The sequence below is a fragment of the Lagenorhynchus albirostris genome, chromosome 14 (genome assembly GCF_949774975.1).
Source record: "Lagenorhynchus albirostris chromosome 14, mLagAlb1.1, whole genome shotgun sequence".
Lineage (NCBI taxonomy): Eukaryota > Metazoa > Chordata > Mammalia > Artiodactyla > Delphinidae > Lagenorhynchus > Lagenorhynchus albirostris.
In genome coordinates this window covers 50,196,875-50,215,993 of record NC_083108.1, presented here as the reverse complement: position 1 = coordinate 50,215,993, position 19,119 = coordinate 50,196,875, and the positions used below count along the sequence as shown (strand labels likewise).

General features: G+C 36.9%; 1 protein-coding gene across 4 annotated transcripts in view; it reads left to right on the top strand.

Moving 5' to 3' along the window:
* The window catches only part of MIB1 (MIB E3 ubiquitin protein ligase 1), a 148,694-nt gene that overhangs the window by 23,130 nt on the left and 106,445 nt on the right, over positions 1 to 19,119 (top strand). For all 4 annotated transcript variants that reach the window (XM_060170763.1, XM_060170762.1, XM_060170761.1 and 1 more), the window contains exons 4-7: positions 5,184 to 5,288; positions 7,419 to 7,485; positions 8,801 to 9,005; positions 15,829 to 16,012. In XM_060170763.1, the coding sequence (XP_060026746.1) occupies positions 5,184 to 5,288; positions 7,419 to 7,485; positions 8,801 to 9,005; positions 15,829 to 16,012 (561 nt within the window). The remainder of the gene's footprint in view (positions 1 to 5,183; positions 5,289 to 7,418; positions 7,486 to 8,800; positions 9,006 to 15,828; positions 16,013 to 19,119) is intronic.

The following is a 19,119-nucleotide window of genomic DNA, read 5'->3' as shown; positions in this document are numbered from 1 at the left end:
TTTTTTTTAATTTAGTAAATATTTATTGAACACTTAGGTGAAGGATTCTGTTCCAAGCATGAGGGTTATGGGAATAAACAAAAGAGGCAAAATTCCTGCTCTTCTGAAACCTATATTCTAATTAGGGGAGATGGACAACCAGAAATATAAATCTAAATTCTGTGACTATAGTGTGGCCTGTTGACCAGCAGCATTGGTGTCACCTGAAAGCTTGTTAGAAGTATAATAGGTAATAGGTCCCTTTCCTCCTAGACTTTCTAAATTAGGATCTTCATTTTTTTTTTTTTTTTTTTTTGCGGTATGCGGGCCTCTCACTGTTGTGGCCTTTCTCGTTGTGGAGCACAGGCTCCGGACGCGCAGGCCCAGCGGCCATGGCTCATGGGCCTAGCCGCTCCACGGCATGTGGGATCTTCCCGGACTGGGGCATGAACCCGTGTCCCCTGCATCGGCAGGCGGACACTCAACCACTGTGCCACCAGGGAAGCCCCAGGATCTTCATTTTAACAAGAGCCCTAAGTCATTCAGATGTACATTAAAGTTTGAGAAGCACATTTCTAAAAAGAAAAATAGACCAGTGTGAATTTGGGAAAGGCACCACCTCTGGATGGATGGAGTGATGTGGGGACATGCTTGGCAAGCCAGTGGTAGAGAAAAGGTACCCTTTTGAGCGTGGACACAGGAACAGCCTTGTCCCCGTGCATAAGGTCTTGGTAAGTGGAGCTCAGGCTGGAGGTCAGCCTCTATTCTCCTCCTTGGCAAAGCCCTTTGTGCAGTTAACAACTTCTGTAATCATAGCAATACTGTGTCACATAGGATGTATAAAATGTATGTTAAAGCTTAAAGAATAGTAATAAAATTTTAAAAAGCAAACTTTTTTTCCTACTCTACAGATTAAAAAATAGAATGTTATGAATACCTTTAAAAGCCTTCTGTTTACCCTTTCCCAGTTGCAAGCCCTGTAAGAACTCATTAGTGAGTCCTGGGAAACACAGGGATCAGCACGATCAGAACATCAGGCAAGGCAGAAGTATGGGCCAAGTGCAGGACACTGGACAGGAATATGGTCAGAGGACATGAGTTACTATGCATGTTTTGCTTCTAAGCTTACCATGGTCCACCTCAAAGTTTTAGGAGTGGGTCAAAGCAGAATATTCTGTGGGGTAAGATGAGAGACCTCAGTTGATTTAGGTGGCAGAGAATGGGGGGTGGAGGGGAGAGTGAGAACCTCATCATTACATAGTCCAACAAGCCAAGTACAGTGGAGAATTTGGGTCAGGCTCACTCAGGCAGTGTGACCTTAGGTTGATAAAATGGTGCAATGGCAGTGGGCATCTGGGTGAAAAGAGCCTTCAGCATGTCTGGCCTGTGAATCACATGGCTACAGTTCAGACAGATTGCCCTTGATGCCTGGTACCCAGCAGTCATCCTGGCAGCTCCCTTTGATGGATGCCCTTGCCTCTTTCCTGGCTGGATCCCATGTTTTCTTTTTTTTTTTTTTTTAAGCATTTAAAAAAAAATTTATTTATTTATTTTTGGCTGCATTGGGTCTTCCTTGTTGCATGCGCACTTTCTCTAGTTGTGGCAAGTGGGGGCTACTCTTCGTTGTGGTGCACAGGCTTCTCATTGTGGTGGCTTCTCTTGTTGTGGAGCTCGGGCTCTAGGCACATGGGCTTCAGTAGTTGTGGCACACGGGCTTAGTAGTTGTGGCACACAGGCTCAGTAGTTGTGGGTCGTGGGCTCTAGAGCACAGGCTCAGTAGTTGTGGTGCACGGGCTTAGTTGCTCCACGGCATGTAGGATCTTCCTGGACCAGGGCTGAAACCTGTGTCCCCTGCATTGGCAGGCGGATTCTTAACCACTGTGCCACCAGGGAAACCCAGATCCCATGTTTTCTGTATCCCATTACATCATCTTACTTAGCTTACTCTTTCCTTTGGTGGTGTACACGTTCTAGTAATGTCTTTTGCAAGAGTGCACAAGAAGTAAATTTTTTAATACTTTCATTCTAAAATTGTTTTTAACTTTATATTCTTCCTCACGCTTAATTTTATGGTCAGAGGGTTGGAAAAAATTTTTTTCATCAGCTTTTCAAAAGCAGTTGCAGCTAAAGTCTGAAGCCACATAAATGGAACTTTCTGGATTTTTGTTATATTGGCACTTATTAGGGGGATGAAAAGTAGGCATTCTTGAAGCTTTGAGTCATCAGTATTACATTTTTGGTTTATTATGATTTAATACTTGTTACATTTTAAGAACAAAATGAAAAGTAAGTGAAACCATCTTACACATGTGACTCTAAGTGAGGGAACTTAATATAATAGGAAGTCTTCAGGGTAACATTATTTAAGCACATGTTTGAGATGAAATGTAATTTTTGTCTGACTCTTTTTGACCATGTGTGTGAATGAAGAAAGTTTTTAAGCCTTCCTGTGCTGGCCAGTCTTCAGTGCTGGCTGCTCTGTCCCAATCCTCTTTCCTTATCTTTTTTTTCCCTTGAGGGTTCAAGATTCCCACCCCATTCTCATCACTACATGTTCTCAACAATACGGCTAGTATGAGCCATATTAAGGGGTATAAACCAACCTAGGCTGATGTTGTAATACTGATACAATCTGTGGCCTACCATGTGCCAACATGTACCATGGTTTTTTGCTTTGCACCATGGCTTTGGCAAGCATGATGTAAGGTCATCATGGAAGTGTGTAGTGTATTCTTAACTACCTAAGTTAGTATTTCAAGACTATTTTCATTTTGCAAATGCTTTCGAATATATGTTGATTATTTCATACAGGTACGCTAGATATAGTTTCTTCTTTTTAAAAAACTTTATTATGGAGAATTTCAAACATACACCAGAATAGAAAGAGTAGTATAACAAATTCCCATGCACCCAACATCCAACTTCAAAAATTATCAACATTTTAAAAAATGCCATTTATTTGTTGAAGAAATCAAGGTTCTTTGGATTTGGCTGATTGATTCTTTATGATTTTCTTGAACTTCTTCCTCTGAGCCTTGTATTCTTATAAACTAGGTGTTAGGTGTAGAGACATGATTAGATTCAGGTTCAGGTTCAGGTTTTTTTGTCAAGAGTACCTCATCAGTTGCGTGTGTACTTTCATTGCATCACATCAGGAGGCATATAAAGTTTGATTATCCTACTATCGGTGACGTTAAGATTGATCAGTGCAGGTACTGTCAGTTTGATCCTTTACAGAATTTCTCAGCAACCTTTTACCTAATGGTTTTAGCAGCCATTCCGCACATATTTCTTAATCAGAATTGAAAGTATGAAATTAATGTAGTTATTTTCTTATGCCTTCCACTTTCCTCCTTGATTAACCAAATCATATTAACAAATGAAGGAATTTCATTTAGTGATTCAGAGCTTGAGTAATGAATTTGCTTATATCCCAAGTAATTTTAAATTTAGGATGAATTTGATTTAAAGTTTGTAGTCTTTGTTTTTTAGTTGGTCACATATTTTTTTGTCCCTCTCATAAAAACACAGTTATTTAATCTAGCATTGTATTTTTAAAAATGAATGAAATAGAACCTGACTATATTAGAATTAGAAGGGATTTTTTTTTTGCTAAAAGTTGCATGTTTCACTTTAGAGTGTTAGAAACTCTTGCTTTGGAAGGTTATACAGTGGTTGTGAAAATCAGAAAGCAAAGCATGGCAGTGATGGACTCTGCATTCAGTATGGTAGTTACCTCTGTTGGAAGGCAGGAGGCTGGGATTGATGAGAGGCATGCAGGGGAATTGAAAAGTACTGGTAATATTCTTTTTCTTAGTCTGATGTTCATTTTGTTTTTTTATTATTCTTTAAAATTTACATATGATATATTTTTATAATGTATAATTCATTTTAAAATTAAAAAGAATAGGGACTCTCTGGCAGCCCAGTGGTTAAGACTCTACGCTCCCAGTGCAGGGGGTATGGGTTTGATCCCTGGTTGGGGAACTAAGATCCTGCATGCTGCACCGTTCGGCCTTTAAAAAAAAAAAAAAATTAAAGAGAATAGATAGACTCATTTACTAACAATTTGAAATGTTACTCAAATATTTGATTAAATTTTAAGCATAAGAACTTTTTATCTCTACAAAAGCACCATAAAATACATAGCTTGCAAAACTATTTCTTTAGTACAGGGTAAAAATTAAATGGTCATTATGTATCTTATTTGAAATAGTCTGTTTTTAAGGGCATGCCTTAAAAATTACATTTAACATCAGCCTGGCATTCTAAGTAACTATGTAGCGTGGTTGATTATAAGTGTCAGGGTGGAGAAGAGTAATGAGTTGTGCATGTGCGACTTCCCATACTGAGCTGTAGACTGGTTCACTTGAGAATACCCAAGTTTAGTGCTCGTTGGGCGTCAGTTTTGTGTAGTTGATTCTTGGCCCTTAAGCAATAGCAACTCCAGTTTTTTTTTTTTTTTTTTTTTAAGTATTAAACGCTCTTACTAATCAGCCTGCTGGTGTGTGGGGCCTAGAGATTGTGTCTGGGTCTCCACTGCAGTCACAGTGTTTCAGCTTAGATGGCCTGCTTTTTGGGGCAACTGAGGGGTGCTGCTGGAGGAGCCAAGTCACTCAAGTCTTCTTTAAACTTGGCCTTTGAGCCTCATGCTTATCAGCGTTTAGCTGACCGGAGAGTGGGTTTAACTTGAATTTTTCAGGGTATTTGGTCAAAGATTTTAAATTTTGTATCAAAGAATAGGTTTAAAAGAGGGAAGAGATACGGGAACACATGTGTATGTATAACTGATTCACTTTGTTATAAAGCAGAAACTAACACACCATTGTAAAGCAATTATACCCCAATAAAGATGTTAAAAAAAAAAAAGAATACACTGTTGTTAGAGGGAATCCTTTAAGAGTGAAGATTTTAAATTTTGTATTGAATTATGTATTTTCTGATAATCCGTCACTGTAATAATCACTAAGCTTCTGTATTTACAATTTCTACAGTGGTTTTAGAAATTAGCTTATAATATTCTGGAAAACTGTATAATTGAGTTATATGTTAGAAGTGACATATATTTGGTAAATAAGTATTTTTCATGATCCTGTTACACAGGATTGTAGCTGAAATATTTTTAAAGATTTAAATATAATTAAAAGAACCAACCTCTCCTCTCCTCTTTCAAAATTTTTTTTTTCCTCAAAAACTTCCCTTAGGTAACAGAAATCCAAGACTGGAGTGCATCAAGCCCACATAGTGCGGCCTACGTTCTCTGGGACAATGGTGCTAAGAACCTTTACAGAGTTGGCTTTGAGGGCATGGTAAGTGTAAGAACCACAAAAACTGAAAATATTGGACGGATGAAAGAAGGGAAGTAAAAATAGCCCTTACTGTATTCTTCCATTTTTTCTTTTGTCATCTCCTTTTGTCAGAATACAGCCATCTGAATCATGAGTATGCAATTGGAGGGAACATCTGTAAAGTGAGAATTTAATACAATAGGTGTTAAAATTATTTTTTAAGGAGTTTTTTCCTCTGTATTTTTATTTTTATTTATTTTTATTATTATTATTTTTTGCGGTATGCGGGTCTCTCACTGTTGTGGCCTCTCCCGTTGCGGGGCACAGGCTCCAGACGCGCAGGCTCAGCGGCCATGGCTCACGGGCCAGTTGCTCCGCGGCATGTGGGATCTTCCTGGACCGGGGCATGAACCCATGTCCCCTGCATAGGCAGGCGGACTCTCAACCACTGCGCCACCAGGGAAGCCCTCCTCTGTATTTTTAAAGTGTAGTGTTGATGATTGAAAATGACTGACCTAGAAGCACTTTGAATTACTTAAGTGCTTAAGGAGCATAATGGTAGTTTTTATTCAATGGATTGTCCTTTATTTCTGCATGTCATGGATCATTATTCAAATGTTGACCTCAACTATTTAATTTATAGAGTGTAATTAAATATTATATTAATGCTAAAATATTAATGCCTTTTATATCCTTTCCACCTTGAATACATTTTTCATTCAAAGAATTCTAAAATTTCATTTTTTTTCCAACTCTTATGCTCATTAGGAGGGGAAAAAATATCCCACTGTCCCTTTGCCTTAATCTGTTCCTTTTATACATAAAAGCGAGCCTTGTGAATCTAGACAGGTAGTTTACTCGCCAGTTTTTACAATTGTATACAGCATTGGTCATTAGTTTTTCATTATTATCTTCATGCCTCTCCCTGTTTTTAAATTGGGAATTTTTGTAGAATTCCAACTGATTATTAACTTGCTTCAAACGAAGCTTTACATGCTGTGAGCGCTCAGGTACTTATTGAGTAGTATACATACAGATTGATCCCATTCTTTTTTGATGGCTGAGTAGTATTCCATTATATGGTTATGCCATTGTTTATATAATGAGATTTCTGTTGATGGGTATCTGGGGTTTTTTTTGTTTTTTTCATTGTTGCAAGCAGTGTTTCAGTAAGCATCCTTGTGCATATGTCTTTATACATTTATGGGTATGTTTCCTTAAGATAGATTCCTAGAAGTGGAACCACTGGGTTAAAGTATCGTATTAAAACTGTTTGACCCATGTCTCCTTGGCTAGGATTGAACTAAATGTGAGCTATAGTGGCAAAGGAGGCTGTAAAAGAGAGTTGGGTTGGGGTGTGTTTGTGTGTGTATGTGTCTGTATAAAGGAGCTCCTTTCCTTAATATAGTATGTATGTACTGATCACTTTATACATGTGTATGGTACTGTTAGGCACTTTTAGGTAATCTGTTTCTGAATTTTCAGTCACCCTCAAGGTTGCTCTTCTAAGTTCACATTTCCTGTACTTTTCATTATACCACCACTGCCTCCCCATTCAAATACTTAAATACTTTCTTATAAAAGCTAAGTGGGAAGGAACTTGAGTTAACGAAGTTATGGTAAAGTAAGGACTAAAAGTGATATAAATAGGAAATTAACTGGACAAGGAATCAAAAGACTGGATTTGGTTTTTTCCTTTTCTACTTTCTGACTATTTAGTTTTGGCTGATTTCCTTTATACAATACCTGCCTTGTGTATCTCATAAAATTGATTAGGAAGATCAAATGTTGAGCTCTTTTTTGGTAAAAATATCTTTAAAATGGAATATGTTATGTACTTTTGAAATACGAGATTTTTGTTTTAGTTCTTTTTTTCCAGCATGTGTTTTTGAAAGTATGATAATGGTAAAGATCCAGGCATTTTAATGTTGAAGTTTAAAAGAAATCTTAAAGTATGACCTATCTGAAGGTCAAGTTTATAGTTTTTGATGGGTGTTTTTGAAAGCAATGTTTAGTGTGACTGTTAACCGAGACCTACTCTTCATTTCTGCTGAGGATATGTTCTAAATGAACATTTTTGCGTATTTTAGGTTTTAAGCTGTAGTTTAAGTTTTCAAGGGTGATTTTTCTGCTTTCTTTTCTTTTTCTTAGTCTGACCTGAAGTGTGTCCAGGATGCCAAAGGAGGTTCTTTCTACAGAGATCATTGTCCTGTGCTAGGTGAGTTAACAGGCTAGAGAAAATTTCTAAATAATGGGTCAGAGTTCATGGAATCGGAAAAGTGTTTAAATTGGGCTTTAAAAAAATTAGTTACCATTAAAGCTTTTTAAAGACATACTCTTTTGGTTTTATTTTGTTTTAAAGCATTTGTTCTTTTTAATTTATTTAAACTCTGAAAGAATTGTCATGACTTGATAATTGATATACCATTTATATGGCATACTATATTTGAAACTTTTGTCTTTTAACCATAAACTTATATTGTTGAAAAATTTTGGGTTATATGATCAATGTTATATCTCTTATACTACGGAGAATAGGACCTAACAATTTAATGCTTATAAATTCCTTAGAATTTCTGTAAAATTTCTTTGAAAATATAAGAACAGCTCTAAGATTAAGATAATATGATAAATATAATTTCATGTATCATTAAAATAAAAAAAGAACAAGAAAACCAAAACTAGTTTCATTATATAGATTCTTCATTGTTGGCAAGATGAATATTTACCACATTGTTCTGATTAAACCTTTAGTCTCTGAATGCTTTCCTTTCTCATGTGAACGCTCTGTTCCTCTTTCCAAATCATTTGATTTGCCTTATTGCCCAAAAATGCTGTTCTCTTCCAGCATACCTAATTTTTTTAAAAAGGAGAATGTAGAAGAAAATCTTATGGTTTTGAGGAGATCATCTCTTTCTCTTGCTTTCAGAAACTTTGTTTTGTATCTGGGTTTTACAAGGAAAGTGTAGAATCAGCATACCCATTTCAGATCCCTCAGCATAGTGTTTTATGATCATGAATCCTTTATCCCATAAGTAGTTTTGAAAATAATCTCAGAAATGGGCTTTGAAATATTTGAAAATGCTCTTTAGGCAAAAATCACAAGAACTATTTGGTAACTAATAACAGTAAGCACTTCAGAGGAAAAAAAATTCCAGGGTTCTCTTTCATATACTTTAGTTAGTTATGTTGGCTCTTCAGCAAGTCATCCAGGCAGAAAGGTGAATATTGTCAATGCTCAGAACTTTGTGTTCTGATAGATGGTTGCCTGGTCTTCTGTAGATTCTGCCCCTGTTCAGTCATTGTTGTAAATCATTACATTATTTCTGGTTTTGAGTCTGTTTTCTTTTCTTTCTTTTTTTAAAGCTCTCTAATTCTAGAATTTGATACTCATAGTATATTCTCAAAACATTTTAAGATTAGATAGTAACTAAAACTCAAATATCTTGGGCTTTTTCTTATTTAAAACAGTGCAGTTGCCTGTTGTTGCTGTGATTTTCCTTTTCCTTTGTCAACTCCCTCTGCAATTATAGGTGAGCAGAATGGCAACAGGAATCCTGGTGGATTGCAGATTGGTGACCTGGTCAATATAGATCTTGACCTAGAAATTGTACAGTCTTTGCAGCACGGTCATGGAGGATGGACTGATGGCATGTTTGAGACTTTAACTACAACTGGAACTGTTTGTGGCATTGATGAAGATCATGACATTGTAGTACAGTATCCAAGTGGCAATAGGTTGGTTATATTTTTTAATTTTCAGTAATGGCAAATAAAGTTAGTATATAGAGGAAAGAGCCTTAAAGAAAGCAAATAATGTGATATAATAAAACTTCTTACAGCTAACTCTTCAATAATAGATGAAAATCCGGAATATGTTGGTAAAGTGGAGGGAAACAAGTAAGAACAGTGTATGTGTGTGTGTGTGTATATGTATATATTTATATGAATATATTTATGATTCAATGTTCTGTGCACTTTTTTTTTTCCTTTAGGGGGCAGAATACATTGTATCAGTATTAGGTCCAAGTATAGCTAAAAAGTTCTGTGTTCTGTTGGACTGCATCAGTCTACCCTGAATGAACGGGATAACAGTAAAACTCCTCTGGCCCATATCTCCAGCGTCATCTCATGGTAACACAGCTCTGCCTTGCCACAGACACCTGTGCACACACTAATGCTTATCAGCCACACAGCACTGCGTGTGTTTCCTCACTTCTGTAACCTTTGCACACACCACTCCTTCCATGCAGAATACCCTTTCCTCCTTGTGTCCCTCCTTCTCTGGATTAACTCCTTTGCCTCCTATAAATATTGAACATTTATGCTTACTTCCTCTCTCCTTCCCCCCTCCCTGGTACATGCATATGCTATTTATCTGTTTAGGTCTCCTATTATCTACTAAAATGGTTATTTATTTGGTCTCTGGGTTTCGTGTTTCTTGGAGACTGGGCCTGTGCCTTTTATTTATTTGTCCCTAGGGGCCAAAATATATCCAGTTTACTAGTATGTTTACAGTATTTTAAAGAAAAAATTCGGTAGTTAAATTGAATAATTGTCAAAGCTTTATTACTGACATGTACATAAAGAAACTAACTCTCTGAGATTCTTTAGGGGAAGGATTATATATGAAATAAGAAAAATTAACATTAAGTTGCTAACCACATTATAGAATTAGCTCTAATTGTGTTTAAATCTTAAGGATACACATGATAATATCAAGAGATACACAAAAAGCATTCGCCAAAATCCAACATCCTTCATGATAAAAATACTAAATAAACTAGGAACAGAAGGGAACTTCAGCTTGATAAAGGACATCGATGAAAGACCCACAGCTAACAGCATACTCAGTGGGAAAGACTGAATGCTTTCTCCTTTAAGATCAGGAACAAAACAAGAATGTCTGCTCTCCTCACTTTTATTCCATATTGTCCTAGAGGGTCTAGCTGGGGCAATTAGGCAAGAAAAAGAAATAAGAGAAAGGAAGAAGTTAAACCCTCTCTGTTCACAGGTGACATGATCTTGTGTATAGAAAAATCTAAAGAATCCACAAAAAAACCTGTTAGAACTAATAAATGAATTCAGCATAGTCACAGGATACAAGATCAATATAGAAAAATCAGGGCTTCCCTGGTGGCGCAGTGGTTGAGAGTCTGCCTGCCAGTGCAGGGGACACGGGTTCGTGCCCCAGTCCGGGAAGATCCCACATGCCGTGGAGCAGCTGGGCGCGTGAGCCGTGGCCGCTGAACCTGCGCATCTGGAGCCTGTTGCTCCGCAGCGGGAGAGGCCACAACCGTGAGAGGCCCGCGTACCAGAAAAAAAAAAAGAAAAAGAAAAAGAAAAATCAGTTGTATTTCTGTATACTAGCAATGAACAATCTGAAAATGAAATTAAAAAACAATTCCATTTTCAATAGCATCACAAAGAATAAAATACTTAAGAATAAATTGAGCCCAATAAGTAAGATTTGTATACCAAAAACTATATAACATTGTTGAAGGAAATTAAAGATGACCTAAATGGAAAGACGTTTCATGTTTATGCATCAGAAGATTTAATGTTGTTTAGATGGTGTATTAGTTTCCTAGGGTTGCCATAACAAATTACCGCAAACAGCAGCTTTACAACAGAAACTTATTCTTTCAAATTCTGGAGGCTAGAAGTCCAAAGTGAAGATGTTGGCAAGACTGTTTTCTTCTGGAGATCTGAGGGAGGATCTCTTCTGTGCCTCTCTCCTGCTTCTGGTGGCTATTGGCAGTCCTTGGCTTTCCTTGGCTTGTCAATGCATCACTCATTTCTCTGCCTCTGTCTTCACATGGTCTTGTCCCCTGTGAGTCTCTGTGCCCCTCTGTTGTCACATGACCTTCTTTTTTTTCTTCTGGGTACATAGTTTATTTTCAAATTCATTCAAGTCAGTCTCTGATTAGTCAAGTTCAGACAGTTGTAGGGAGATTATTTAATACCGAGAGCCACATCAACAGTCCTCCAGCCCGCTATTTTAGTTTCGTCAGGCCAACATTTGTACCTTAGCCATCCATAAGGAAAGAACCCTAAGGAGGCATAGAAGAAAGTTAATTGAGCTCATGGAACTTCTAGAGTCTTTTACATAGACAATGATCAAAAGATGATTTTACATGACCTTATAAGGACACCAGTCATTGGATTTAGGGCCCATCCTAATCTGATATGACCTCATTTTAACTTGATTACATCTGCAAACACCCTGTTTCTAAATATGCTCACATTCAGAGGTGTTGGGGATTAGCATTTCAGCATATCTTTTGGGGGGAATAATTCAACATTTAACATGTGACAGTATTCCTCAAACTAATCAACAGATTCAGTGCAATCCCTATCAAAATCCTTGCTTTTTTTTTTGTACAGAAATTGGCAAACTGAACCTTAAATTCATATGGAAACTCAAGGGACCCAGAATAGCCAAAACAGTTTAAAAAATGAAGAACAAATTTGGAGGACTCACACTTCCCAATTTGAAAATTTACCACAAAGCTATAGTAATCAAGACAGTCTATTATAAAAATAAGCATGTAGATTGATGGAGTAGAACTGAGTCCAGAAATAAGCCCTTGCATTTAAAGTCAGTTGATTTTTGACAGGGGTTCAGCACAGTTCAATGGGGAAAGAACAGTCTTTTCAACAAACGGTGCCGACAGTATTTACAGATATTCAGTCATTGTGGTGTACATCTAATTTACTGTTAATTAATTTAATGTTATATGTCAAGTATACAACAATCTAAAAAATAAAGCTACAATTACAAAACAAAACAAATGATGCTGAGTCAATTGGGTATTGACATGCAAAAGAATGAAATTGGACCCCTGCTACACACCATGTACAAATATTAAGTTAAAATGGATCACAGGGCTTCCCTGGTGGCGCAGTGGTTGAGAGTCTGCCTGCTGATGCAGGGGACATGGGTTCGTGCCCCAGTCCGGGAAGATCCCACATGCCGCAGAGTGGCTGGGCCCGTGAGCCATGGCCGCTGAGCCTGCGCGTCTGGAGCCTGTGCTCCGCAACGAGAGAGGCCACAACAGTGAGAGGTCCACGTACCGCCAAAAAAAAAAGGATCACAGATCTAAATGCAAGAGCTAAAACTATAGAAGTCTTAAAACATAGGCATAAATCTTCATGACCTTGAATTAGACAGTGGTTTCTTAGATATGACCCCCAAAGTAGAAGCAACCAAAGAAAGAGTGAATAGACTTCATCAAAATTAAAACTTTTGTGTTTCGAAGGAAACTATCAAGAAAGTGAAGAGACAACCCATGGAATGGGAGAAGATATTTGCAAATCATATGTCTGATTAGGGACTTATATCTAGAATATAGTATAAAGAACTCTTAAAATTCAACAATAAAAGATAAATAACCTAATTGAAAAATGGGCAAAGGATTTGAACAGACAGTTTTCCACAGAAGATATAGAGATGGCCAATAAACTCATTGCATTAGTCTGCTAGGGCTGCCTTAACAAAATCCCACAGACTGGGTGGCTTAAACAACAGAGGTTTATTTTTTTACAGTCCTGGAGGCTGGAAGTCCAAGAACAAGGTGCCATCAGGGTTGGTTTCTGGTGAGACCTCTTCCTGGCTTGTAGAGGATTGCCTTCTCACATGGCACCCTACCTTCATGACATCATTTAACCATACTTATGTCCCTAAAGGCCCAGTCTCCAAATACAGTTACATTAAGAGCTAGAGAGCTTTAACATATGAAATTTGGAGGGGCACAATTCATTTTATATCACCCTTGAAGAGATGCAGGACATTATTAGTTATTAGGGAAATGCAATTCAAAACCATGATGAGATACCACTTCACATGCTAGAATGGCTAGAATAAAAAGGTAGGATAATTACAAGTGTTGCTGAGGGTATAGAGAAATTAGAACCAAACCTTCATACATTGATGGTAAGTACGAGAAGTGGTCTAGATGGTTTGGAAAACAGTTCAGTAGTTCCTCAAAATGCTATGTATAGAGTTACCGTATGACCCAGCATGTCTACTTCCAGGTTCGTACCCAAGAGAATTAAACCATGTGCCCATACGAAAATCTGTACATGTATGTTTGTAGAAGTATTATTCATAACAGCCAAAATGTGGAAATAACCCAAATGTCTATCAACTGTTGAATGGATAAAATGTGATATATCCATCCAATGGAATATTATATTTGGCCATAAAAAGGGATGGAGTACTGACATATGCTGCAACATAGATAAATCTTGAAAACATTATGTTGAGTGAAAGAAGCCAGTCACAAAAGGTCACATATTATCTGATTTTATTTATACAGAATGTCCATAATAAGAAAATCCATAGAAACAGAAAGTATATTACTGGTTGTTACGGGCTGGGGAGAGAGGGGTGAATTCAGAATGACTGCTAATCGTTAAGGGGGTATCTTTTTGTGGTAATGAAAATGAAATTAGGTAGTGGTGGTTGGTTTATACAACTGAATATACTAAAACCACCGAATTACATGCTTTAAATGAGCGAATTGTATGATATGTGAGCTACATCTCAATAAAGCTCTTAATAAAAAAGAAGGAAGAAATCAACACAATTTAAGTTCAGAGTAGCACGTACTAGCATATTTTGTTTTAAATAGTATCTTGTTTGTTATTTGGAAATGTTAGGTTAACACAGATTAGGATTATTACTTGTAGAATTCTTCCTCCGTCAAAATTCTTTCTTGGGCAGTAGCGTTATTAGTAACATGACATTTGACTTCTAGAAAATAATCTTTTTTTATTCTTTACTCAACACCAATTTATTAAATACTTATCCTGTATTAGGCCCTGTGATTAGTGTTAGAATTACAAAGACAAACAAGACATGGTCCTCTGCTTTGAAGGAGTTTCTCTATTAATTTGGATAGACAAAGTCAGAAATAGCTGTATTAAAATGTTTTAAGTAGTTATGATAGGTGAGTATTCAGGCTATTCTGAAGGTACAGAAGAAGAGTGGTCATTTCAGCTGGGCAAATCCGAGAAAACTTAAGCGAGCATATTACATTAAGTAAGGTTGAAAGATTTGGTTTTCACCTGGGCAAGGAAGCGCTGTAGGCAGAAGGAACAACTTGAGTAAATACTACTGTTCGGACACTACACAGGTTTGGTAGATTTTGGAACTTTGGGAGTGAGGTAAATAAAGGGCACCATGACTCATAAGACTGAAAAGAAAACTTTTTGTATTTGAGTTTTATTCTTAACTGATCAGAGGCACTTCTTTCTCTTTGTGGTTGTTTTAGAAAGAAAGTTTACATGGTTATAGGAATTTAGTAAGCAGGGTTTTGTGTGTTGTGACCTCTCAGAACCTTTTATATGCTAAGGACCATTATAATAAGGAAAGGAGGGTATAATATGCCATATTATAAAAGTTTATTTGACTAGGGAAGCTTTTTTCCCTTGGAGTACCATATGGGACTAGGAGAAATGTGTTATACACTGTGGTACGACTTTTCGATGGGATATTAAGTAGTCAATAAAATGGTGGTTGTGCAGATGGTAGCAGCATAGAAAAATGCTTATGTATAGGAAGGAAGAAATCCGAGTCCAAGTTTGTTTTGATACAGTGATTACAAGGATGTAAGATACCCATACATGGCAATTTAAAACTAGATAATATTTTTATCCATGAGATTGCAATGGTATGGGAAAATAGTGTACTCTTTGTAGAGCAGTTTGGCTCTATCAGAATTGTAAACAAATATATACTTTGATTAGGTGGTTCCTTTAAGAATCTCTAATGAAATACTGACCCCCATGTGCACAAAGTTGTACATACAGTGATGTTCTTTATAGTATTGTTCGTAATAATAGTGAAAATGTGGAATTACTTTAAATGATAGTCAATAGGAGAATCGCTAAGTACATTTGTGTATATCGATGCTATGGAATACTCTGTAGCCATTAAATCAAAATAAATAGATCTATATCTGTCACATTGAAAAATAAATGTTCCAAGATGCATCCTCTGAGAAAAAAGAAGTCACAGAATAACATATATATATATATATTATGATACCATTTATGGAAAACAAAACAACTCTCTTATAACCATCACTCTGCATATTAATAGAAGATCTGCAGGGCTACTCAATGGAGTATTAACTGTGGTGTCTAGTGGGGTGGGGAATGGTGATCCAGGTGTGTTTGTGTGAAATGGAACTTTCAGTTTTACTTTACATGTTTATGAAATGTTTTAATTTTTAACGACTGTGTATTACTTGTTTTTTTGAGTGTGTTACTTTTTTAATAACAATTTTATAAGACATGCAAGTGCAAATAAATCTAGACAGAAGTGCTAGACAGAAGTGTATCATATTCGGGTGGTGAGATTATGGATAACTCTTTTCCCAAATCTGTATAATAAAATCATAAAAAGAAATACAAATCATTCAGGATGTAATTGTAAAGGATTGCTTTACACTCTTGATGAGTTATAAAGCTTTTTTCCCTGTAATGGTTAACTAAGAATTTGTGCTAAAATTAAGTAAACTTACCCATGTTGAATTTTGGCTTTGATTTTTAGGTGGACCTTCAATCCTGCTGTTCTCACTAAAGCGAACATTGTCCGAAGTGGGGATGCCGCTCAGGGTGCAGAAGGAGGCCCCTCACAGTTCCAAGTGGGTGATCTTGTACAAGTTTGTTATGACCTGGAAAGAATTAAACTTCTACAGAGAGGACATGGAGAATGGGCTGAAGCTATGCTCCCAGTAAGTACATATAAAATAATTTGGGACTAGGAAATATACCATGTTCATGTAGTTTTTAAAAGTTTTTAAAACTTTGATTTTAGAAAGTAAATTAGCATAATCCTTTGAGAATTGTAATCTTCATTGGCAGCTTAACATATATATGCCTTTTATTTTCTAACTTATTTCAGTTAGATTAGCCTGGGAAGGTCCAAAGAAGAGCTATAGTTAATATTTTTCGATAGAGCTTTTAGTGGAGAATGTAATGTTGGCGTAAGGCAAAGAGGCTTCCTGATACTTCACCCCGGAATGAGAGCGACGTGCTCATCCAGTCACCAGCAGTGCTGGACCACCGCTGCTCTCCTCACTTGGGGCCATGCCTCTCTAAAACTTAAGACTGCAAGAGCAGCTCAGAACTTGTGCCTTCTGAGATAGCTTTGCTCCCAAAGAGCTACAGTTTAATTTTTTATTTAGTCATTCAATACATTTTTCGTCAAATGTTCAGCAGTAACAAAATAATTTGTTTGTCCTGCCCTCTTTTCATTCATCTTTCTCTTTCTCCATCTTTTCCTTGCTTCTGTCCTCCTGTCTCTTTCCTTAGGTACTACCTGTTCCATCCTGCCAACTGCCCTTACTGCCTTGCCCTGTATCCCATTCCTTTCCACCTTGCTATATCCTCCTCTTCAGCTCTCCACTTTGCCCACTCCCTGCTCCTGTCTCATCCTGTTCCAAATCCTGTCTTCCCAAGTCCCATCCCATTTAAGCACCTCCTTCCTGTCCCATGTATACCTCCCCTCCCACTCCCTTCATATGACATCCAACCCACCCTGGTGTGTTGTCCAGTCTCCTGTCCTGGTCAACACCTTTTTCTCTTCCTGTCCAGCCCCAACTCCTGCCCCATTTGCCCTCTGCCCCCACCTATCCTGTCCAGTCCCCCTTTCCTATCCTTCATGATGTCCTGTCCCTCCATCAGTCCATTCCTCCTTCCTGCCTTAGTCCTTCAGCAGATGTTTTAGCAGAAGCAGTGTGCCTGTTAGCCTTCAGGGATGTACTAGTGAACACAACAGAAAAAAAAGATCTCTGTTGTTGTGGTGCTTTCATTCAAAGACATTTCATAGTTTGCACATGATGCTGACATTTTTTATTGCTTTAGTTAGGTATTGAATAAGTGATAGTTGTATTTCAGGACTATATTTTAGAATCATTATTTTTCTCCAAAAAGTTGAGTTCTATATAATCCCTCTTTGTTTTGTTTGCTTTTGGTATTAAAGTTGGTTAAAAAAATGTATTAATATACTTCAGGCCTCACTGTAGTGTGGTGTTACTTAAAATGTCATTTTTTGACGTATTTTATAGGAGCTATATATACTATTTAAAATTATTTTATAGTCAAGATGTTTTTGTTTTTTCCCCTTATCAGTGACACCTTATAGCATCTTCCATCTGTTGAGTGCCCAGTTATACTGAGCACTGTGCTGAATGATGTATACGTACATATGCAGCACATACTATATATATGTTTACACATATATACATAAACATACAAACTTTATTTGTCTTAGGAATATTATAAGTAGGTGGTGGTATGACATCCTTATTTTAAATATGAGGAAATCAGAACTAAGATAATGAACTGGAATTTGAACCCAAATCTATATTACTTCAAAGCCTGTCTCCCATATTAAGCTGCTGTATAAGCAAAACCTCTAGGTAATTTCTGGAGGGCAGTACTGGGATTCCAGTAGTGACGACGTAGATTTGAATCTTCTCAAATCCTCATGATAAAAACAGTCAACAACTAGATTAGTTAGCATAACCGAAAAAGCTACAAACATCTGTAACAAAGCCAGGTGATAGAATAGTCTTTTGAATCTTAAAATGTGAACGAGTAAAGATAAACCATTGACAGCTACAGGGTCTGCATCTGTGTGGCAGCAGAGAGAATTAATGGAGCATCAGGTGGACCTGAGAAGGGGGAAACTCCAGAATAGCTAATGAGTATTCATTGGTTAGTTGTGGTAGATTAATGTGATAACAACAGCCGAACCTGGGAGGGCTCTTGTAGACCCCAGTTTGGGGTGAGAGCAATAAGTCCATGCTAAAGTCTGAAGGGACTGGAGTAGCCTGGGGCTATAAACTCTCCAAACCAACCAGCCAAATCTCCCTTCCAGGGCAGAGCCCTCCATTGAGGAGAAAATGCTGGGAATAGAAGCCAGATTGAGTAGGGTGGAGACAGTAGGCACAAAGGAAAGAGTAAATCCAGGCAAAAGTTGGAAGGGATCATGGTCGAATCCCTATGCACTGTTATTATTGAAAAAGGAGAATAAGGAATAGAATAACTTCTCCACAGACAGATGAAAGTACATCAGAAAGATATGCACAGAAAACTAAAATCTAATAATTCAAAATGAGCTTAAAAATTAAGAAGATGATAAAAGACATGAAAGGATGAAATAAGTCATAATTAGAAATGAGGTAGAACTTAGGAAAGAATTTTAAAAAATTCATTTCAGAAATGAAATAAGCTAGAAGCAACATAGAGCAAATAAATACAACAGATAATGCCTTAAGAGAAACAGAAGGTAAAAAGGAGGAAAAATTTTAAAATCAAAAAGATAAAATGTATTTGAGAGAAAGTGACAAATATAGAATATCTAATATATGTGTATTAGGGAATCCTTGCAAAAAGGAAAAAACAGAAACCAAAGTAATGGAATATAACAAATGCTAAAATTTGTAATTCCAGGAAAGTTTACCTGAAATTGAAAGATTTGAAATTAAATATTAAAAGGGCACGTTGCATACCTGGGAAAACTAACCCAGAACACCAAACACAGAGCCATATTCTGGTAAAATAATAGAATCTTCAAGAAAAGAAAAATTTCTTTGTGTATCTAGGAAAAAAGACCAAGTTACTTATAAAGGAAAGAAAATCAGATTGTTGTTAAGAAAAAAATGTGATCTCAATGTTTTATGCCAGAAAACAATGAAATAGCATTTATTTAAGGTGCTCAAGGAAAGAAAACGTAAGCTAAGGATTTTATATATAACCAAACCGACTTTCAAGTACTGTAAAGGCTGTAGACTGCTGTGAAATGTAAGAATCCAGAGAATTGAGTCCCCATGAG